This window comes from Geotrypetes seraphini, chromosome 3 (assembly GCF_902459505.1).
Source record: "Geotrypetes seraphini chromosome 3, aGeoSer1.1, whole genome shotgun sequence".
Taxonomy (NCBI): Eukaryota; Metazoa; Chordata; class Amphibia; order Gymnophiona; family Dermophiidae; genus Geotrypetes; species Geotrypetes seraphini.
The window spans coordinates 40,526,220-40,550,665 of NC_047086.1; the positions used below are offsets into that span (position 1 = coordinate 40,526,220).

Sequence of the window (24,446 nt, forward strand, 5' to 3'; positions counted from 1 at the left end):
TTAGGTGGGCAGGAATCATAGAGGAAATCAGGTAATGGGTAACATACTTCTAGAGGGATTAAGAACTCTATCTTGTATTAAGAACTCCATTTTGGGTTCTGTCTTTCTGTCTTCTTTGTTCTCTCTGCTTTTCTTTGTTCAGGTTTCCCGCTTCTAGCATCGTGGTTCTAATTGATACCAGATGTGCCTTAGGCTGGTTAAGAAGAGCATATTAGATTACGTATCCCAAACTGAGATATAACATGTATTAAATATGAATGACATATAATGTGTGGAGCTATGAATGTTTGGGGCCCCTGAATGAGTGATTGTGTGTATGGATGTGTATTGAACAAAATAATTGGTTTTGAAAAAACATATTATATATATTTGCGACCTAAAGAAATTTAAAGGCAGCCTGAACACAACATCTGGAAATAATTAGAGTCAGAGACCTATATAGTCTCTAGCATAGGAAGGCTTCTGAATCTGTCTGCCAGTGTAATTTGAAGCTGTCAGCTTAGGGAGAGGGGGAAGCAGCCCCTCCTTCTCCTTTTTCTCTAAGGCTGAGAATATTTCAGCACCCTTTTAACAAATGCAGATTCTCTTAATATACATTTTGTGAAAAAAGATAAAAGGAATATTGGATATGTTATAAAATGTTAATGTTTATTCAGAAATAAATGTAAATAAACAAATATGATTTCTGAAACTTTTAAACATGTAGAGGAATTTTCATTGTCTAACTTTCAAGACCACCTGTTTTTGATTGGCTGACAAGCCAATGATGTCAAACTGAACTGAAGGTATATATTGGGGAGCTTCGAAGTATCGAGTTGAGCATTTTGGCAACTATAACGACCTCTCGCTAACGCAACTAGCCTTTTGATGTCCATGATAGAAAAAATAAAAATAATAAAATTAAATATTTTGGTGAATCTTGCGTTATGCGTCATTTCCATGTTTTTGTTATTTTTCACACCTTGAGTGAAAGCTAGCAGCTTAATTGGCAGCTGCAGCTTTATGAGTGCGCTGGTGTCTCATGGTCCATGCTCAAGCGAAAAATACGGTAAATGTCCTTTGGTTAGATTATATGTCAATAATATGCGTGACAATTTTTCCATATCCTGGAACTAGGCAAGGCTGCCCATTATCTCCTATGATATTCGACCTTGCATTGGAATCTTTATTGATAGCCATAAAACAATCTAATGATATTCATGGAATGTGTGAATAGAATTTATAAATTCTCAGCATATGCTGGCGATATCTTATTGCACCTAACTAAAACTGACATCACCTGCCTAATCTTCTTAATCTTATAGATCAATTCAGTTCATTTTCAGTCAAAATATGAGGTGTTACCTTTTAATAAATATACCACAAGGGGTATTTATACAAATTATTCTTTTAAATGGCAACATCTGGGAAGAAAATATCTTGGATTGCAAACTGCATCCTCTTTTCAAAAAACATGTACAAAGAATCAACAACATATTTTAGAGAAAGTCAAAGAATTTTATTAGAAATGGAAACCTATATGGTTGTCATGGTGGGGTAGGCTTGAAACTATTAAAGTGTCTATAATCCCTGTTATATTGTATATGTTGAGTATGTAATCTTGTCCGTTTCAAGCTTCCTTTTATAAAAAGATACATAAATTACTTTTTAATTTTCTCTGGAATGGTAAATCACATAGAATTGCTCATACTAAACTTTTTCAAACAATAGAATTGGATGGAAAGAGTTTCTGAAGTTAAAGGTTAGAGTTTTGGCTCTAGAGGCATCTTTCTACCTGAAATTTCCTTGTAAATGTTTGGTAAAGCTGCAGGATATTGAGTATGTTTTTTGGGACCCCATTCAATTACAACAATTTTTAGTTATGAGAGAACAAAAATGATTTGTTTCATTAGTTGAGAAAATAGAGGAGAAAAAAACAAAAACTAGTATCCCAATTAAGTAAGGAATGGTTCAAGGTTCGTTGAGATGAACTGAGAACTATTGTCCTTTATCTTTTCTTGAAAATTTGTTTTGTTTAGAAATTGTAACAAGTTTCCCCATAATGTGGGCTTGAAAAGGAATTAAGTATGTATGAATGATTATGTATTGTTTGAGAGATTTCCTTTTTTTTCCTTTTGAATTATTGGATATTGTAAGTATTCAACATTATAATTAAAAAAAAAGAAAAAAAAAAAGAATTGGGTGGTTAATTTTCCTAATATGTTTTACCATCACTGCTCTTATACACTTAGACAAGGTATATACCGGCTGTTAGATAAACCTGCTGCTGATGCTCCCTCATGGCTTCTTTTGGAACATGATATGGTATATCTTACTTAACTTAAGTACATGATTACCATGTACTTTCCTAAACCAATTAAACAAAATCTTATTAGATCTACACAAAAAGTATTTAATATGGTGAATGATTCTATAAGATACAACATATTGGTCTTAATGGTATAATTCAAATGTTAAAATTGAAAGTAAACCTGTTTTATGGTCTCAATGGGAGTCATCTGTATCAATTATCGTTTCAATGATTTAAATGGTACAATTAAGACACTCTTTAAAGGCTCACTATGGTGATATTGATTTCTACAGGCAACATAAATTTCTAACAAAGATTGAGCTAAATGTGCAAGCAGTTTTGGATGAAATTCTACATACAACACTATGAATGGCTATAAAGAATATGAACTTTTAACAGAATGAACTATTTTTGACTCGTATGAACTATATTTGTTTATCGATTTACTGAATCTAGAATTTTCTATTTCACTATTCATCAATTTTGTTATGAACCGTTTTCTATTTTTATGAAATACATGGAAGTAGGTTATAGTTTACGGTACTGTTTCAATATGGAATTTTTTCCAGTGTTTGCACTCGCACTTTAAACTTTAGGCTTTTAAAAGGTTTTTTTTAAGATGCATTTTCAGCACTTTAAGGACTTCTAGACCTTTAATCTTATCATGTTTGGGGAGATAATTCATTTTTGTTTCAGTATTTTTTCTAGTATAATTTTTTTCAGTTTTATTATCTCCTGGAGTAAATGCTTGCAGGTGATTTAAAGTACACATTTTTTTATTATACACAAAATAGGACAACATGATTTATGAGGCAGTTCTTATTTAGACTTAGATCTGGTGTTGGTCACCAATGAGTTACTGCCTGAGCCAGTAATTCCTCGTGTACAATCTGAAGGGCTCATACAGATGTCCATTATTTAAAGTCTTTTTATTTCAAACATTTCCCCCAGGAGAACAAGAGCATTAGCCAATTCTCATTTGGATTATAGTTTGGACACTATTGGCAACAAGGTCCGAAGAGTTCTATTATTTGAGCTGTTTTTGGACTAAAATATTATGCCATCTATTTTCACTTATTGTTCCCAAATCTCTTCAACTGGGCATGAGGTGTCTAACTGGTACAAAGTATTAAAATCTATTTTTTTGCATCAACAATACAGAAAGTGCATGGTTCTTGGGATTTGTAATTTGGACTAACAACATCTGCTAGTGATGGAAACACTTTTGGAATAAAAGAATCTGTATACTGAGATCTGCTTTGGCCAAACAATCCTTGTACTTTATTGCTCATCGTGCTCTATGGACATCTGTCAAAACACATTTAATTTCTCCTTCTGCTTCAAAGTTGTGCTGATCTTGTAAAAGTGCAGAAAGAATGCTTTATCATATGCTGCTCTGCTGTCCAAAGGTACATGATTTTTGGGGAAATATTTGGCAAAAGATTCAACATATACTGAATACGGAATCCCCTCTGATCTTCCATGGAGTTTTACTGAATAAGCTTGAAAGTTGTTATTCATTTTCTGATGCTGAACTCACTCTACAATCTATTCTTACATTAAAGGAAATTACACACTCGTGGAAAAACTTTCAATTATTGAATTTTCAGTTCTGGTGGTGTTTAACTTATAGGTATGAGGCTAATATACATCAGAATTTACCTTTTCTCAACCGTTTTGTACGTATTTGGGAGCCTACAGAAGCATAAGTAATGGTCATAATGAACATATAGGTTTTGCTTTTGTGCTGTGAGAAGGGTGGGATAGGGTTGGGGTTTTCTGTTTGGGTTTTTTTTACATGTCTCCTCTATTGATGAATTATTTTATTACTGATATATTCAGAAAATGTTATTGTGTAATTAAAATTTCAGTAAAATGTTGAACTTGAAAAATATACTGAAAACCGTTGAAAAAGAGATTAGAAGAGGCACAAAGGCACCCCCCCAAAAAGTTGACCAAATTCAATGAAACTTAAGGGGAATGCTAAAAAATGAGAAAGGTGAAGAATTACGAAGAAAATAGTAAAAAAAAAAAATATTTATTCCATTTTTTAGCCCATCCTCCCAAAGTAACTCAGAATTTAAGGGATTTGGACTTTTATACTGCTTTTTTGTAGTTATACAACTACACTCAAAGCAGTTTACAGACAGGTACTTTAAGCATTTTCCTTAGCTGTCCCAGTGGGCTCACAATCTATCTAATGTACCTGGGGCAGTGGAGGTTTAAGTGATTTGCCCAGGGTCACAAGGAGCAATGTAGGGTTTGAACCCACCACCTCAGGGTGCTGAGGCTGTAGCTTTAACCACTGCACCACACTCTCCTCCTGAACAGGATTAAATGACTTGCCCAGGACCACAAGGAGTAGGGCAGGGTTTGAATTCATAACCTTAGGGTGCTGAGGCTATAGCTCTAACCAATATGTCACACTCTCCTTTGAGAAGGCACAAAAAAAATTCTACGTTTGACACGCTGAGGAGATACTGAAGACACTGCTTCTCGGCTCCATGGAAAACTAAGAACCGATAGTCCGGAGAGCCGACATAGGGTAGTGGTATGGGCACTTCCTAAAGATTTAAAATGAGTGCACTTGGCAGTGTTTGTACTGTTGCTTGCTTGTCCTCAGAGAATGTTTCTTTCACTTTTTTTTTTGGGGGGGGGAGGAAGGGATCAAGAATAAGGGGGGGTTCATATCTTAATCCCTCCAGTGGTCATCCGGTCAATTTGGGCATCTTTTTGGTCTTATTCTTACTGAAACAGGTCTAGTCTCAAATGTTTTCAGCGATGTTCCATTATTGCATAAGCCCACCCTAGTCCCACCCAAAATACACTCCCAACATGCCCCTTGAGATTCAGGCCCGCTGCATATGATCTGTAAATAAACCCAACTAAAAAACGGGTTTCAAAATAGTGATCTGGACGGTTTGCCAACAAAAACATCCATCTGCTGCTTTGTGCCACTTTTTGAACATTTTTCTCTTTCAAAAATAAGCTCCTTGATTTTCTAATTCTAACAAACTATACATCACCTTCAGTGAGTTTCTCTCTGAAAGGCAGGTAACAAATTGTTGTGATTTACCACGATTACATGTACCTGGACTAACATTTCCTTGGAGAAGGTATTAAAATAGTAAGTGGCATGCTCCTCCGGATTACTGTGCCTCGTGCTCCTGGGTCCTATTAGAACACCATTGTTATCAAAACCTTCAGGGAACCAGAAGAGAAAGAAAATTATTTCTCAGCATGGTCATTTATTCCTTATTAAACATTCATAAACAAAAAGTCAAGGCAAACCGATAACTTACCAAAATAGCCCCATAGTCCATGCAATGTCAGCAAGAAAGAGATGATTCAGTAGTTTAATAAGAGGCTAATTCTAGTAAGACTCGTCATGTAAGGTGCAATTCTACTTTATGGAAAGTTGCTGACTCTCATTCAGGACATGCTCTCAAAAAAGTATTATTTCATCTGTTCTCAATAGACAGCTTAGCAGCAGGTCAATTTACAATCTTGGAACTAGCCAAAGCAACCAAAAATAAATAAAGAAATAAAAATGCTGTGAAGACAGTATTCACAACCTCCTTGCAGTAGTATTGTGCAATAGCACCATCTGATTGCTAGACTCAAGATTTATTTTATTTATTGGGATTTATTAGCCATCTTTTTCATGAAGAGATTCATCCAAAGTGGTATACTATATACTGAATAATAATCAGATACACTTAGTGCTAGGTGCTAGAACTACAGGTCTGTGGCCTATGGCTGAACTGAAGGGTTAAGGATTAGAAGTAAGGAGAACAAGACAAAAAAAACCAACCCCACACCCACACAAGCTAGAAAGTTCCACAAATAAAGGCTGATGGCAGCCCCAACATAAATTCTGAGAAGAAACTTCTTCTTAGCAATATAGAAGGACCATGTAAATATAGACTATTTACATGGTCGAGTCACATTATTATGACCACCGCCTACCTCTGACTTCAAAGACACACAGCCAATGAGCATGCACATGTCACACGCAGACTTCATGGATATATCTGCAAGTTGCCAATATAGCAACCGTGGCTGTTAATGGGGGGAAAAGCACTATCAGACATTGCAAAAGGCCAAGGATGTCAGCATTTTGGAAAGAGTGGAGTTTCTGAACTGTTCACAGGCTGTTGAGGTTAAAGTGTATTGTGAGTGGACGAATGGAACCTTTCTGACGACCTGACGTGGTAATTGTGGGGCAGCACAAGCCATCGATGCAAGTGGTGAATGTCGGCTGCACAGGTTGAACAGGCCAATCAACATGCTACCATGGAGCAACTCACCATCCAGAGGGCTTCCACATGTGTGTCCAAAATGACTGTGCGGTAAACCCTGTTGTGACTGAGGCTCCGAAGCAGACGGCTGGTGGCTGCACCTATGCTCATGAGGGTTCAATACATAAAACGAAACACTGCAATTTGCACAAAAGTATCGATATTGAACTGGCAGAGGGTTGCCTTTCCAATAAGTCACCTTTTGAGCTCCATCGAATGGATGGACATTGGCATGTCAGGCGTGAAACCACTGAGAACAAACACCCAGCAACCACTGTTGGATGTACACAAGCTGTTGGTGGCAGCATTATGGTCTGGGGAATGTTTTCTTGGTATGGTCTGGGTCCCTTGATATCTCTGAAAGGCACTCTCAACTGCTAAATCCTTGTCAATCAAGTACACCCATACATGTTGACTGTCTTCCCTAAGGCCGAAGAGATTTTTTAACAGGTCAATGCGACAAGTCATACCACCAGAATTGTTCACGAGTGGTTCGCAGAGCATGACCAAGACTTTCAGCTATTTCCCTGGCCTCCAAATTCCCCAGACCTTAATCCAATTGAGTACATTTGTGACCACCTTCAATGACATGTTCGACGACTGGACCCACCACCATGCACCCATCAGCAACTGTCGGACGGGTGCAGTCTGCATGGCTCAGATATCTCTAGAAACTATCCAGCATCTTATTGAATCACTCCTATGGCATCTGGTGCTATCTGTGCTGCCAGAGGCAGTTATTCTGGATATTAGCAGGTGGTCATAATAATGTGACTTGACCATGTATCTTATATAGGGCATTTTCCAAAGATGTTCTCAAGTGGGGGAAGGTACCAGAAGGTCCAAGCCACTAAATATACCATTTTATGATATCTTATTTGCATTTATTAAGAACACTTCAACAATAATTTTAAAAAAGTGTAATGCAGTGGGAAATGCTATGAGAATTGTTTTGCCTTTAATGTTATATGATAAAGAACAGTCTATCAAATAAACTAAATTGAAACCTCCTCCTTTCATACCGTGAGTGATATGGAGAAATGATAACCTCCATATGCAGTTTAAAGGTCCCACAGGATGGGAATGATGTAACCACCGGATGTCAATTTGGCTTTAAACATTTAGGATCTCCTTTTATCAAGCTGTGTTATGATTTTTTTTATCATCGTCGGCCACTGTGGTAAAAGCTCCAATGCTCATATGAACATCAAAGCTTTAACTGCAGTGGCCTGCAATAAAAAACCCTAATGCGGCTTGATAAAAGGGGGCCTTAATTTCTCATCTTTTCAAATACGAGTTCAAAGTGAATTATAATCATAAGAACATAAGAATAGCCTTACTGGTTCAGACCAATGGCCCATCAAGCCTGTTCTCACGGTGGCCAATCTAGGTCACTAGTACCTGGCCAAAACCCAAGGTGTAGCAATATTCCATGCTACCAATACAGCGCAAGCAGTGGCTTCCTCCATGTCTTTCTCAATAACAGACTATGGACTTTTCCTCCAGGAACTTGTCCAAACCCTTCTTAAAACCAGCTACGCTATCCGCTCTTACCACATTCTCTGGGAAAGCGTTCCAAAGCTTAATTATTCTCTGAGTGAAAAAAAAGTTCCTCCTATTGGTTTTAAGAGTATTTCCTTGTAACTTCATCGAGTGTCCCCCTAGTCTTTGTAATTTTTGATGGAGTGAAAGTTAGTAGTTAGTTAAAGTTAGTAGTATTCTATTTTTCAGGGCTTACAGTCTAAGAGGCCTATTTATTAAATTGTGATAAGAGGTTATCATTAACATGTGCTCTTGGCAAAAAATTTCCACAGTAATTTGTTGATTAAAGAGACCTGATTGACAAATGAAAAGCAGCAGCAGCTGTGATGCTAACTACAGACTACCTTGCTGTTTACATATAGAAAAATAGAAACATAGAAAGATGACGGCAGATAAGGGCTATAGCCCATCAAGTCTGCCCACACTATTTACCCACCCTCTTAAGTCTTCTGACCCCCTAAAGTATAATTGTAATTATACTGTCACTCTACTGACCCGCTCATTCAAGTCCTAGTGACCCTATCCCTTGGCATGACCTCGTAGGGATCCCACATAGGTATCCCATTTGTTCTTGAAGTCTGGGATGCTGCGTGCCTCGACCACCTGCACTTGAAGCTTGTTCCAATGCTCGATCACTCTCTCCGTGAAGAAGTACTTCCTGGCGTCTCCACGAAACTTCCCTCCCCTGAGTTTGAGCGGATGTCCTCTTGTGGTCGAGGGTCCCCTGAGAAGAAAGATATCATCTTCCACCTCGACCCGTCCCGTGATGTACTTAAATGTCTCAATCATGTCTCCCCTCTCCCTACGCTCTTCGAGAGTGTAGAGCTGCAAATTGCTCAGTCTTTCTTCGTACGGGAGACCCTTTAGCCCCGAGACCATCCTGGTGGCCATCCGCTGAACCGATTCAATTCTGAGCACATCCTTACGGTAATGTGGCCTCCAGAATTGCACACAGTATTCCAGATGAGGTCTCACCATGGCTCTGTAGAATGGCATCATGACTTCAGGTTTCCTGTTGACGAAGCGTCTCTTGATACAACCTATCATCTGCCGTGCTTTAGATGAAGCCTTCTCCACTTGAGTGGCTGCTTTCATGTCAGCACTGATGATTACTCCTAAGTATCGTTCTGCCGTAGTCCTGGTTAAAGTTTCTCCATTCAGGGTGTAAGTTCTGCAAGGATTTCTGTTACCAAGATGCATGACCTTACATTTCTTGGCGTTGAAGCCCAGCTGCCATATCAAGGACCAACTTTCTAAAGTATGCAGGTCTTGCTCCATAGCATCCTGTAGATTATAGCCGTTTACTATATTGCATAGTTTGGCGTCATCAGCGAATAAGGTTACCTTGCCTTGAAGCCCTTGAGTCAGATCCCCAATGAATATGTTGAAGAGGAGTGGGCCCAGGACTGAACCCTGTGGCACTCCGCTAGTCACCTCCGACATTTTAGAGAGGGTACCGTTAACCACCACCCTCTGAAGTCTGCCACTAAGCCAATCTTTAACCCATGCAGTTAGAGTCTCTCCTAATCCCATCGATTTCATCTTGTTCAGCAGCCTGCGGTGTGGGACGCTGTCAAACGCTTTGCTGAAGTCCAGGTACACGACGTCCAAGGACTCTCCTGAGTCCAGTCTTCTTGTTACCCAGTCAAAGAAGCTGATTAGATTTGACTGGCATGACCTACCCTTGGTGAATCCATGGTCTGTGCCCTGCTCTCCAATTCTTTGCTATCTCCTTCCTGCTATTAACAAACTCCATATTGGGTGTTTAATATGGGATTTAACATATATTAATATTATTTACTATGTATGTACAGTTTTTAATGCATGTTAACGCCTGCATCAAATACCTAATATATTTTACTAAATAGGCCCCTATGTTTGCATCTGCAGCAATGAAAGATTAAGTTCTTACCATTGCTAATCTTTTTTCTTATAAAGACACACACACTTTATTCTGGGACCAGTGGGTTATTTCTGTCCATCCACCTGAACTTTGTAGGAAGCCTCAAATTTCAGAGACTTAGACCTAGATTTACTAACCTCACGGATCTGTTCGGTGAGCGATCCAATCCGATTCGATTCGATCCGTGGCCAGGCACTCGATTCACAACACGTGTTCATGCAAATTATGCCGATTGGAGGCACGCCCTAAACCGGCCACACGGATCGCTACAGAGCGATCCAGACGCATGTGCAGACCATCTTATTTGCGTGTAGATGGTCTGCACATGCGCTCCACACAAGCGAGGAAGGAAGGAAGGGAAGGGGGGGGCTTTAATCAGAAAAAAAAAAGCATGGGAATATTGGAGAATGACAAACATGAAAACACTTGTCTCTGAAAATAATATTGCTGCTTTCTTCAGAACAGAACATGCTGTAGTGCAGCTCTGCTTTTAACCGGAAGTACACCATGATCCTCAGTGCCTGGAGGTATTGCTATACCGTCGGGACCGGAGTGGCCAGATGGTCCCTGACAAGCTGTCGAAGCTTCTCCTGATGGGACACAGGCAGGAACACTTTGTTCTGTCCTGTATGAAATCGAACTCCCAAGTGTTCCAAATCCTGCATCTGCTTGAGGTAACTCTTCCTGAAGTTGATCACCCAGACCAAGTACTGCAGCAACAATACTACCTGACACCTCATGGTCAATGAGATAACTCTGATGAACCAGGACACCCAGTGTGCGAAGATGGACCGCCACTGCCACAATCACTTTGGTGAGGGTCCCAGGAGCCATTGCCAATCCAAAGGGCATCGCTGCAAACTGGAAATGTTACCACTAGACATGGAGCCACAGATACTTCTGGTGGTCCAGGAAAATGGGAATGTGGAGATACACCTCCGTCAAATCCAGGGAGGCTAGAAACACCCCTGGCGTCACCAATGATATCACTAAGTGCACCATCTCCATGCGGAAGCGAGGCACTTTCAGTGACGCATTGACCGCCTCGAGGTCCAGAATCAGTCTCCAATCGTCATTTGGAACAATGAAGTATATTGAGTATCTCCCAGAGCCCAAGTCTCACTCTGGTACAGGTTCTATGGCTGCAATATCCAGAAGTTTGTGGCCTGTACTCAGAACCACCTTCTAAGGGCGGCCTACAAATGAATGCAGAAAACATTTGGTCAGAGGACAGAGAAACTCCAGTTTGTAGCCATCCCTGAGAACCTCCAGGACCCAGCGGTCAGAGATAATGGCCTGTCATGCCGCCCAAAAAGCCAATAACCGTCCCCCGATGTGCAGGGGAGGAGACACTGACCTGGTGTCAGAACTGTTTCTTTTCCAGAAACCTCCAGACGACTCCCCATGGACAACTGACATCGAGACCCACTGAAGCGCAGTCTAGCAGATGAAGAAGACCGTTATCCCATGGAAAAGCCTGAGTACGGACAAAAACCCTTGAAGAAACAAAAATTAGGACGACTCGAACCCCTGGAAGGGCGGGATCTATTCACAGGCATCGACTTGGGCCTGCAATCCTGCACGCTAGCCATAAGATCATCCAGACCCTGGCCGAACAGCAGCTGTCCTGTAAAGAAGAAAAATCACCAGACCACTGCCAGATCCAGAGCATCCTGCGAGCTGAAACAGAATAGGTGGAAAGCTTAGCAAAGACTTTCAAAATGTCATTCAAGGCATCAGCCATATAAGCCACTCCCAAGATTATAAAATCCAAGTTATGAAGCACCAGTTTGTCAGGATCATGGTGTAGCATGGAATGACATGCCTGAGCCATGAAGAAGATGCCACCACCGCCTGAACACCAGCAGCCACCAAATCAAACAGAAGCTTAAGGACAATATCCACACTGCGGAAAAAAGTGCGCTTGGTGACTTGCGCCATCAAGGAATCCACCTTCAGGGAAGCAAAACGTTTATTAAAAGAATAAAGCCGCCAGGGAATAAAGCCGCTCCACGGCATGAGCACAGCGCAAGGGACCCTCAGGAGTCTCTTCAATGTCTATATGAATCCAAATGAGGTCAGGATGATGAGGAAAAGAGGTGGATTGTTGCCTCCGGTCACTCAAGAGGGAACATTTTGCAGTTACAGGCAGCTCAGACTGCAGCTTTAATGCCTGTAGAGATTTAGAGATCAAATCCACAATAAGCGCATGCTTGAAAACTCTGTGCACAATGGGATCCTCCCCCAAATCAGAGGTACCACAGTGATCCGGATCCTGGAGAACTGCCAGATCTGCCGCCACATCCTCTTGTGAAAGAAGAGGTATGGAAAGCTAATCTGGCGCAACTGCGAGCACTATCTGCATACCTGCCAGCACCCCCTAGGGGAGGCAAGGGGTCCCTATGCCCAGCACGGAGACCGGCAGAAGGGATATAGGCAGAGACTGTTTTGTTTCTAACACCCCTCTTCCCCCCAATTATGTCTGACAAAGCATAATTAATAAAATCCAGGGAAAACACATCCTCCATGGTGGGAGCCAACACCTGTGCTCCAGTTGGGGACTGTTTGGAACATTTATCAGGTTTAACCCCCAAGACTTGCTTGCATTTCACCGTAGCATCACCTGTGCAATCCCCAGTGCCCCGACGCCAATTTCACGGGAGTTGGGACAGAAGACACTAGAAAGACCATCCATGGAGGTTGAAGGTACCAAATCTGGGCAAGTCTCTCACTCCTCGCTGGCTGCAGTACACGTGGAATACAGCTGCACATCAGACAGCCATCCACCACAAATGAGGCATGAAGCCATGACATCCTTCCCTGCGGAGGTCACCTATCTGGTTTTCTTTCAAAAATGAAGGTGGCAAGTATAAAAAATAACTTTAAAATCAAATCTGGAAAAATCCAAGATGGCCACTGAAGGCCTATTTTGACTAAAAATAGCCAGGAGAAACCACAGAGAACCCTCAAAAACAGAGATTTTAGGAGAGAGGTAAGGCATGCAGGGAGACCACCTAAAAACCCCTTTTAACCCCCCTCAAAAAAAAAAACAAAAAAAAACAACCCCTCCGATTCAAGCTGTTAGCTTGTACTCACAGAGACATGTGCTGACAGGGAAAAACACTGCAGACAGAACTGAACAACTCGGAAGGAGATCTTCTGCCTTAACTTGCTGGAAAGCTGAACTTTGAATCTTCTGACTACCACACCAGCCTGATTTCCATGGCTGGTCACCTCTGCCATCCTCAGACAAACTGCGCAGCATGCCTGGCGGAGGAACGCAGTCTGGCTCTGATCCCGGGTGCATCTCCATAGAACCATGCAGCCTGTGCTCAACCCACTAGCGGACGAACCTGGAGTGAACCAGCTCCCAAGGGAGCCCCAATCTAATGTGCAGGCTGTCCAAGAGGGCTTACCAACAAGTAGGGAATCCTCCAGACATAGACTTTTCCCAAAGTCTACAATCTCTCACAGTCGGAGTTGTCCCCACAGGGAACCTCCACAGCACGAGGGTGAAAACCTCAAACACAAAGACTGAAATGACACAAAATAAAACACAATTAGAAAAGACAAATTCCTACAGCCTAGCTTGTAGGAAGACTGATGTTTATAGAACCAGTGATAGTGATGAAGTATGAGGGGGAGCGGTTTAAGTCTCTGAAATTTGAGGCTTCTTACAAAGTCCTGGCGGGTGGACAGAAATAACCCACTGGTCCCAGAATAAAGTGAGATTGAATAAGAATAGAAAGTTAAGTGACTTGCCCCACATCATGACATCAATGGAATGGTGTAACAACTAGGCTATTCTATACACAATAATATGTATTTTCAATACTGTACAATTATTATTTGATGCTCACAAATAGAGAAATTAAATTTTACCATGACTACCACACAACACAGGGGTGCCCAAAAGGTCTATCGCAATCAATCAGTAGATCGCAATGGCAATGCAAATCGATTGTGGAGCCCATCCCAGGCTCCATGGTAGACTCGCATTGCTTTCATGCTCTCCCTGCTTCCCGACGCCGTAAGGACAACAGAAGCACTGGGGCCCACCAGCCTTCCCCCACCAAAGTTCTGGGCCAGCCAATCGCTGCCCGGATGGCCCGGAACATCCTCTCTGATTTCAGAATTGACGCCAGGGGGAAGGTCTGGTGGGCCCGGGTGTTTACGGTGTTGGGAATCAGGGAGCTCAGAACTCAGCAGCAGTGGCTTGGGGGGGGCAGGGAGAAAGAAAGAGAGATGGGAGGAGGCAGGGAGAAAGAAAGAAAGAAAGGGGGGCAGGGAGACAGAAAGAAGGGGGGCAGGAAGAAAGAAAGAAAGGGGACGGGGTAGGGAGAGAGGAAGAAAACGTTGGGGGAGGGAATGAGGTCTGGAGGAGAGGAAGCATTTAGTAGGCTGAAAGAAGGGAAGAAATATTGGATGCACAGTCAGAAGAAGAAAGTGCATCCAGAGACTCTTGAAATCACCAGACAACAAAGGTAGGAAAAATGATTTTATTTTCAATTTAGTGATCAAAATATGTCCGTTTTGAGAATTTATATCTGCTGTCTATATTTTGCACTATGGCCCCCTTTTACTAAACCACAATAGCGGGTTTTAGCGCAGAAAGCCTATAAGCGTCGAGAGCAGTGCGGGGCATTCAGCGCAGCTCCCTGCGCTAAAAAACGCTATCGTGGTTTAGTATAAAGGAAGGGGGTATATTTGTCTGTTTTTGTTTATTTGTTACTGAGCTAACATTGCATAAAGTCATCTGCATTGATCTCTGAAAAAACCCCGGAATATAAATGATAATTAATATTTTCTTTGCGTACAGTGCTATGTTTTTTAAAAATTTTATTGTTGGTAGATCATTTTAAAAGTAGCTCGCAAGCCCAAAAAGTGTGGGCACCCCTGACACAACACATCTTAGATGCTTGGCAAAATGTCACAAATTATGGGATTCCATGGTGACAGTTAAAACATGCAAATAACATATTTTCATACATTAATTTATTTTCTAACTTTTCTCCCTTATCATACACTGCATAAACACAGAAAATGATGGCAGATAAAACAATATTGCCCATTCAACTAGTATGCTCTACAATTCTGTCCTCTCCCTCAGAGATTCTCTGTGCTTGTCATATGCCTTCTTAAATACAGATACAGTGTGACTCCATCACTTCCACTGGAAGGCCATTTCATGCACCCACTGCCCTTCCAATGGATGTGTGGAACAGCCTCCCAGTAGATTAGTGGCAATGAATTCAAGATAGCACATGACATGCTCAGAAGATCTACGGAGAAGAATGGATAGTAACACTTAGCAACTGGTATGGATGGACAGACTGGACAGTCTCTATCTGCTGTCATTTTCTATGATTTTATTTAAATATTGAACTAAGGCCAGTACTGGGCAGACTTGCATGGACCGTGTCTGTATATGGCCGTTTGGGGGAGGATGGGCTGGGGAGAGCTTCAATGGCTGGGAGGGTGTAGATGGGCTGGAGTAGGTTTTGACGGAGATTTTGGCAGTTGGAATCCAAGCACAGTATCGGGTAGAGCTTTGGATTCTTGCCCAGAAATAGCTAAGAAGAAAAAATTAAAAAAATTTAAATTGAATCAGGGTTGGGCAGACTGGATGGACCATTTGGGTCTTTGTCTGCCATCATCTACTATGTTATTTATTTCTTGAGGAGACACTAACATTCAAATTTTCAAAAACAACAACAAAAAATACCCTCCTTTCTTATAGCCACATGATTAATTAAAATAAATTGGGACACTTTGCAGTGCTGATCCCTGACAAGATACCTTTGCAGTATGCTGACTGAATTGTTTCATGTGCCACAGACTGCTGAGGTCTCTTCCTCCTTTACAGCTGAAGTGGAGCCTTCTGCATAGTTTTTGTTATACACACAGTTTTTGTTGTTTTTATAGCAGAAAGCAACACTCCTGTTTGATGACTGAGTACTGCAACCAAATTTATCTGCTTCTCTACCAATCACAAAATTGAGGCTTATGAAATGGTTTGCAAACTTACCTAACAGCCATGCATAAAGTCTCCGGTTCAGTGACATATCCCTACGCAATACCACATGCAATGCTGCAGACAAAATTCTAATCATATCAGGACGTGTGGCCTGAGGAAAGGAAACAGATTTCAGAATATTCCAGACGCATGTTACTTTACTCAAAAAAACTAGGCATTTGCATGATAGTCTCATGTTACTAAAATTACTCTAAATGAAAAACAAAAAAGACAATCCAACACAGTCTGCAGTGAAACAAAAGCAGCACAAACCAAAACAAAAAGAAACTGCAGATGAGCGTACAAGATGCAGGCTATGTTCATTACAACAGTTATTTATTGCAGTTAATGTCACCACCTTTTTACAAACCAGGGGATCCGACACGGTCTGTGTTTCGGTTAACACACCTTCATCAGGAGTCCCTAATTTGTAAGGTATCAAATTAAACCGCAAAAAGAAATAAACATAAGCCTGTATAGTTCAAAAATAATCGCTGACCAAAGGTCTCTCTGTGTGAACTTGCTGGGAATCCCTGCATTATAAAATGAAACATTCCAAATTTAATTTTCCAACAATGTTGCCTGATGTTAGCACCCACCAAAAAACAAAAACATAATACCAGCCTAGAGGTTTGTTTGGGGGGAGGGAGGGTAGTTGTTGTTAAGCAAGTTCCAAGATGGCTGCATAAGTCTGGAGTTCTGTCTTCCTAGGTGACAATTTGATCCTCCAGCATCAAATTCAGGGGAACTTTCTTAAATTATTTTTTCACATTTATAACCTGCCTACAACTATGTGGTGTACAATATGAACAAACACAGTAAAGAAAAAAAAAAAAAAAAAAACCCCAACCAAAAACCCAAGAGCAGCACAAATTCATTTTACAGCTTAACATATATTTTGCAAAGATTGTTTCAGTTTTGGGATGCTTAATCTTAAGATGGCTCTTATGTACAAATGAAAGATCTTCATTCTGTAAATCCACAAAGGAGTCTGTATAGTAGGTGGTCAATCTGCACCTGAGAACTGGGTCTTGCAGAAAGCCACACATTGTTTTCTGCTCCTCCTACTTAGCAGAAGAACACAGAACCCCCTACAGTTGAGTTCAAAAGAAAACAAATAATTCTGGAAAAAAGCACATATAGAAGGGGGCATGGGGAACTTCCTCGCAAACATATCATCATTCTGTTCTACTCTGCAATATGTAAGAAAACATTAATAAACAGGAAACATGAGAAAAACAGGCATGAACATGGCAGCAATATGAATCAACATAGTATCATAGTAAATGACGGCAGATAAAGACCCGAATAGTCCATCCAGTCTGCCCAACCCTACATGCTCCATAAAAATCAGTCATTTAATTAAAATTGTCCTTTTTCTTAGATATTTCTGGGCCAGAGACCCAGAGCCCTGCTCGGTAGTGTGCTTAGGTTCTATCTACTCGAGTTTCCATCAAAGCTCACTCCAGCCCATCTTAACCATTTCAGCCATCAAAGCCCTCCCCAGCCCGTCCTCAACTGAATGTCCACATATGGGACACATACCATAGTAGACTGCCCAGTGCCAACCCTAGTTCCTTCAATATATACCCATTATTTTCTGATTAGAGATCCTCTGTGTTCATACCACACTCGTTTGAACTCCATCACCATTTTTTTCTCCACCACCTCCCTTGGGAGCGCATTCCACAGATCAACCACCCTCTCCGTAAAGAAGAATTTCCTAACATTACTCTTGAATCTACAAATCTTGAATCTACAAATCTACAAAGGGCAAATTATGCCCTTTCTCCAGAATAGATTTTGTTCTACATTGATACCTTTCAAGTATTTGAACATCTGAATCATATCTCCCCTATCCCTCCTTTCTTCTAGGGTATACATATTCAGGGCTTCCAGTCCTCCTCATAAGTTTTCTGGCGCAAACCTCCTACCATTTTCATCACCTTCCTCTGGACCACTTCAAGTCTTTATGTCCTTCGCCAGATACAGTCTCCAAAATTGAACACAATACTCCAAAAACAAGTACTCACTAATGCAGGGCCTTTCTGCTGGTTGGAAGAAACTTCAGCCTGAAATAAGAAACAATTGAGGCAGAAAATGCAGGAGATATAGAAAAAAATCAGAATAGACAGAGAGGGCAGGCTGTATAGACTCCTCCATGGATTTACCGAATGAAGTTTATCAAAAGTAAGAACCTAATCTTTCATTCTGTTACATCCACTCTGGAGTCTATACAGTAGGTGATGTAACCAAGCTGAGGAGTCCATCCTTGATGATTTTTTGCAAAATCGAGTCAGAAAAAAGAAGTTGAAAACAAGATTGATTAAAATCCAAGATAGCCACCACCAGTAAATTTACACCAAAAAAGGCCCTTTAAAGAAAAATTAAAAATCCTGAAATAGGGGTTTTGGAGGTGGGAGACCTGAACCCTACCCCCAGAAACTGCTAAAAACAATGTTTTTAGACCCTCCCTACAATTTTGCTTGCCTGTCAGCTCTGTCTCTGCAGCTGAAGTGAAAGGAAAGGAATTTCTGCCTCAGTTTTTCTCCAAACAGTCCAATCTTTGGGATCTTCAGGTTGCCAGTCGGAAGGACCCCAACCAAAACCTCCACCTCTCAGAACCTCAATACTTGACTGGGGGCTCTTACTCAGGGAGAATATAGACTGCTCTTAGACCTCTGACAATGTCAGAAGGCAAGCTTGCTTCCAGAGGGATGGATCTTGAGTAGGCTGGCTCCACAGGTCCACCTGAAGCTTGCCCTGTGAAGCTGCTACATTTCCCAGGCAGAGAAACGCTGAATAAAGGGTCTCAAGGCACTGAAGCCACTGGAAAGAGTGATTTTACAATGAAAAAAAAAAGACTAAAATAAGCAGAGCAGATCAGAAACTCTTCTGCACAGTTTGCTTGCAGAAAGAGAAAAAACTGTAGGGGCTCTGTTCCTCTGCTAAGTAGGAGGAGCAGAAAAGAAATGTGTGGCTTTTTTCAAGACCCGATTCACAGGTACAGATTGAACACCTACTGTACAGACTCTGGAGTGGATGTTTTTACTTTTGGTGCTATATTTGTTGGACTTGATGGAGAGTATGAAACTGAAAAGGCTGGACTATGCAGTGGACTCACAGCAGGGAACAAAGTGTTCCAAACATGAGCAGCCATCCTCTCAGAAACAAGGAACCAACAAAGAGTTGGATAATACTTTGCAGACTCTGATAGTAGAACTGCTTCAAATCAAGGAGATCTTATCTCTCTATAGAACTTATCTTCTGCTATTTTGTTTGTAATGTACCAATTTGTATAACCATAATTTCAAATTGTAAGTCACCTCTTTCTTCTTTCCTTTTTTATTTTGAATTGAGTTCTTTTCAAAATTGTTTTGAATTATATACTGTAAACCACTTGGATCCTTTTTTGGTTATATACGCGGTATATAAAGTTTTTAACAAACATAAACATAGTGCAACTCAGAAATCCCAAATTAGATTAGACTAGACTAGACATGGACTAATTTCTATTCTTCTTCACTTGGTTAATCTTAGCCTTACATCAGGCTTAGTTCCCTTAATTTGGAAGATAGCAAAGCTCACCCTATATTTTAAAGAACACTGCTGTCTGAGAATTATCGGCCAATTTCTAATCAATGTATTCTGTCTAAGATTACCAAACATGTGGTATTCCAACAAACTTCCGATTTCATTGATAAATTGTTAAAATTACACCCACATCAAACTGGCTTCTGTACATATCACAGTAGGGAGACCACTGTAAAAGCATTGAATAGTGAATTACATTTTTCTCCAGATGCAGGTAATATTGTTCTTTTGGTGTCACTTGATCTTTCGGATGCATTTGATCTTATTGATCATATTTTACTTCTTTCTTGATTGAAGTCAATAGGTATTTCTTCCATTGGTTTTCTTTCTTTCTATGCAATTTGTTGTTCTACTTAAATGCGGTGTCCCTCAAGATTTCGTATTATCTTTTCTTCTGTTCAATATCTTTCTCAGGCCTTTAGCAACTCTGATCCAAGATCACAATATTAAATCATTTATGCTGATATTTTGTTAATCTTCCCTCTTCCACCTCAACCAAGAAAATTAGACTTAGCACCCATGGAGGCTTGTTTAAATGCTGTTGCCAGTTGGTTGTCATCTTATGGATTCGTTATAAATCCTTTAAAACCCATTGCTTGTTGGATAACTGTATGCTTCCTACTCCATCTATACAGCTTGATCTTCTAGAAATTAAAACCAGTAATTCGTTTTGTTATCCTTTGAAAGCCAAATTTCTCAAGGTCTGAAGAAAGGCTTTGTCGCATTCATTCAATCAGCTCCATTCTTCATTTTTCAGCAATTCATACTCTTCTACAGGCTTGGTTCTTCTATCTCCAAAAACTGCAAAGTATGATTCTACTCAGTTGGTTGCCTACTTCTTTGTGGCCCCTTCCCTCTGGAATAACCTCCATCCACATTTACATGCAGGTTTGTCATTTTTGAAATTTAAATCACTTCTGAAGGCTTATTTTTTTCAATTAGCTTTTTTTTTTTTTTTTAACATCTTTATTCATTTTCAGTTCAAACAACAAGTATGCATTATTATAAAATATAATATACAGAATCACTTGTACAATCTTATCCATAAATCTTAAAAGTTGTGAAATTTCCCCCCCATCCCTATATCAACCAAAATTTTCACATTTTATGTATTATACCCCTTCTTATGATACAATTTTAAACATATAAAGGTGTCTAATCATTTGAATATTCAACTTTTCAATTAGCTTTTAATATTTCAGTGTCTTAAATTTTGGTGGTGCTCAGTGTGGGCATGGGCAGTGGAGGCTCAGCAAACTTTGATTCAGTGTTTTTTAATTTTTGTGTTAGACTGATTTCCTTTGTTATGTATTGTCGTCTTTCCTTTTATTTAATAGCTTTCCTTTCTGTTTTAATGTGATTTATAAGCCGCTTTGACCTTTAGCTATAGAAAGATATCAAATAAACATAAGATCAATTGGACATCTAAAAAGTTTTATAGTTTACATCTTCAAAGGACAATAGATGCTGACACTGTCAGGAATATTGGTACTTTGGCACATATGCTAGTTCAGTGTCCATCACGTCAGGGATGCTGGAGGGGAGTTTGGATTATTTGTACAGATACCTTGAATTTAACTGAGCCTCTAATGTACAAGATTTTGATTTGCAAGCCATGTGGCTTGATTACCCATCTCCCACAAAGCAAGCCAAATTATTTGATTTTCTTATTATCTTGGTGGTTAAATTTGTTTTGAACTCCTGGAAAAGTACTCGAGCTATTACTACTGGTGGAAATTTGTTTGCTTATTGCCAGAGGTACAAGGGGCAGTGGAGAAAAAACCTGGGGTTGTAGGGCAGTGGTACAATAAGTAGAGATTATTGGATAAATACATAGCAAGATAGATTGTGCTGTAATCTTAATATTCGTATTTGACCATTATTGTGTTGATTGGTTGTTTTGTTTGTTTGTTATTTGTTGAAACTTAATAAAAAGTATTGGAACTCAGCCTAGAAAGTGTGTTAGCCATGTTTGTTTGCAAACATACAGTACAGCAGAGAAGCACTCCTTGACTTTCAAAACTTGTTTCTGGCAGCCAGAGCAACATCAATGTTTAGCTCTGTAGGAATAGCACAAACTAGAATAAATTAAAGGTGTAAATAAAGTCATGTTCTATATAAAATGTACTTCAGTAGAAAGCAATAAAAAGAAAGACCCTGAAGAAATGTCATGTGTCTGCTCAGAGAGACCGCATGCATTTAAGAGGAACATCCGACCTGGCTCATGTGGAATGGAAAACAGAAGAGTATAAGGTCCAATGTGCTCCGCTGCACCAACACACTAGAATCTTGTACCGACATGCTGACTGCTTCTACCTGAAATAAAGCATATATTCCAAGTCACCATATGCCATACTTCTTCAGGATATCAACTATAAGGAAAGTATATCCATATCTATGCACCCACACTATATATAAATGTGTATCAAATTGCCACTTGTTGGTTTCCAAGAGATCATGAATAGATGTGGGCTGAACCTGGATTGAGATGCATCCATTTTAAAATTAAGGATGATGAATTGAGCAAATCATTGTAGGAAAATACTTAACTGAAAGAAAGTGAAAGAGAAACAAAGCAGCCTGAAGAAACATTAATTTCACAGAGCTTTTGGGTCTTAAACAGCAGAAAACAGTAAACACAGAATTTATTTGCTGTTAAGAGAGTGAAGCTGGTCTGCTGCTTTCCAGTGATGCTGGGGGAGGAGGGACAGAACTCAGCACCACTGAGTACTGCCATCTAAGCTCGAGTAATTCCCCATACTCAACTGGTGTTCAAACAAAACTAGGAGCAAGCCTCATATTAGCAGGCTAGAGACTCCTCAACCCAAAGAACCCTTCCTGGGGCAGAGAGGGAAAGTGAAAGAGAGCTTAGACTTCCAAGCATGCCCTATAAAGCTCCTTTCAAATTCCCTACTTTTATTCAACAGGAAGAGAAATGAATTCAACAAAACTAGAGAAAAACTATTTTAAGCTTAGGAGCTGTATGGTTTACAGCAGTGGTCTCAAACTCAAACCCTTTGCAGGGCCACATTTTGGATTTGTAGGTACTTGGAGGGCCTCAGAAAAAATAGTTGTCTTATTAAAGAAACGACAATTTTGCATGAGGTAAAACTCTTTATAGTTTATAAATCTTTCCTTTTGGTTAAGTCTTAATAATAATATTGTCATTTATAGCTAAAGAGACATATGATCAAGAAACTGTTTTATTTTACTTTTGTGATTATGATAAACATACGGAGGGCCTCAAAATAGTACCTGGAGGGCCGCATGTGGTCACCCCGGGCCGCAAGTTTGAGACCACTGGTTTACAGTCACCATTCACAGGAGACAGAAAAATATTGAGTGTTCTGTGGTTGAATGATACCCCTTAGGGAGCAAATTTCAAAGAACTACTATCTTTTTCTGTCTCCATTCGCTGGTCGATTGATATAATCCACAAGTTCTGGACTGATCTGTGAAATGCTAACGAAGGTTGCAATAGAACGTAATAGAACACAGATAGGGCAGAATCACTGGGACCAGAGTAAAAATTTGTGAGTTGTGGAGGAGAAAAATTGTCAGTTTCTGCTTCTGTGATTCCAAAATAGGAAGAAAGGGTGGTGGAAGGTTGATGGAGAACACACAAAAGCTGAATTTTGTGCTTATGAACCTAGTTACAGAAGAAATCAGACATTGGCCAGAGACAATAAGGAAGGGATGGGGTAACCTGAGACGAAGGCAAGTCTGGTGAAGAAAGGTGTCTGTCAATGGATACAGTATGGTTGTTCAGCAAGTTAAAAAGCAGACAGAGAAGGTAAACATGAATTTAAAATATATGAAGTATACATGAGAGTAAGATCTTCACTTGAAATACTGCGCAGAACATGCAGAAAAATGTAAAAAATGAACCTTAGAGATGTGTTGGCTTTAAGGATGAAAAAAAAAATGAAATGAGGAAAAGCAACAAAGAGCAGCTGGAAGAAAGAACTACTAGATCAAGAAAGCACCATGCTGAAGTGGTGGTGATAATAATTCTGAGGCAAGAGAATTAGAAAGACATTAATAGGGAAGTTAAAGACCACAAGCAAAAAGAAAGAAAGAAAGATGGGTCATGGAGGGGAAAAAAAGGTAGAAGTCAAAGCTGGTGAGGAAGAAGGAGAAAAACTTATCAAGGAGTTAATAGATGACAGTTACCCAGAGAGACAGAGGATGAAGTGGTGGATGGATGGATCTCAAACAAAGAAAATGAGTGGAGCTGAGAAAGGGGTTAAAAGCTTCAGGAAAGGAAAAGCAGAAACCCACCACGATGGCCTACCGAGTCAGGCGTGTAAAAAAAATACTCCAAGACAGACAGCAACAACTGAAGCAGAGTGGGCAAGCAAAAACCATACCTCGGTCTACTGAGGGACATCCACAGAGAGCAATGATCCTTAAAACCTTGCTTTTCTGTAATGGCTTTAGAGTCCGACACCATCACTAACGTATCTAAAATGATACAGCTATAAGAAAGTTTCAGAATAACAGCTTGAGAATATTACCATCAATTCGATGTCACTGCCAATGATATAGAGCTGATCTTCCATGGACAGTTTTCTGTTCAGATGGGACAGCACATACGTGATTCCAGGCAAGCGAACAGCGGGACTGGTCAGGAGACTACCCCAGAGGGCACTGTAGAAGGCAGACTGCTCTACTGCTGCAGCCACCTTCTCCAACAACGTGTTTGTTCTGAAGCAAAAATACAACAGCAAGGTGACAGAGTCTCTTCAGAAATCATCTGTAAACTGGAAGGTGCAGTTATTTCCCATCTTAAAAGTCATT

General features: G+C 40.2%; 1 protein-coding gene across 4 annotated transcripts in view; it reads right to left on the bottom strand.

Moving 5' to 3' along the window:
* Window positions 1–24,446, bottom strand: part of DOP1A (DOP1 leucine zipper like protein A) — a 284,642-nt gene that overhangs the window by 196,365 nt on the left and 63,831 nt on the right. For all 4 annotated transcript variants that reach the window (XM_033937929.1, XM_033937930.1, XM_033937928.1 and 1 more), the window contains 4 exons: window positions 24,164–24,353; window positions 21,864–21,962; window positions 16,065–16,164; window positions 5,382–5,491 (listed from right to left, as the gene is read on the bottom strand). In XM_033937929.1, the coding sequence (XP_033793820.1) occupies window positions 5,382–5,491; window positions 16,065–16,164; window positions 21,864–21,962; window positions 24,164–24,353 (499 nt within the window). The remainder of the gene's footprint in view (window positions 1–5,381; window positions 5,492–16,064; window positions 16,165–21,863; window positions 21,963–24,163; window positions 24,354–24,446) is intronic.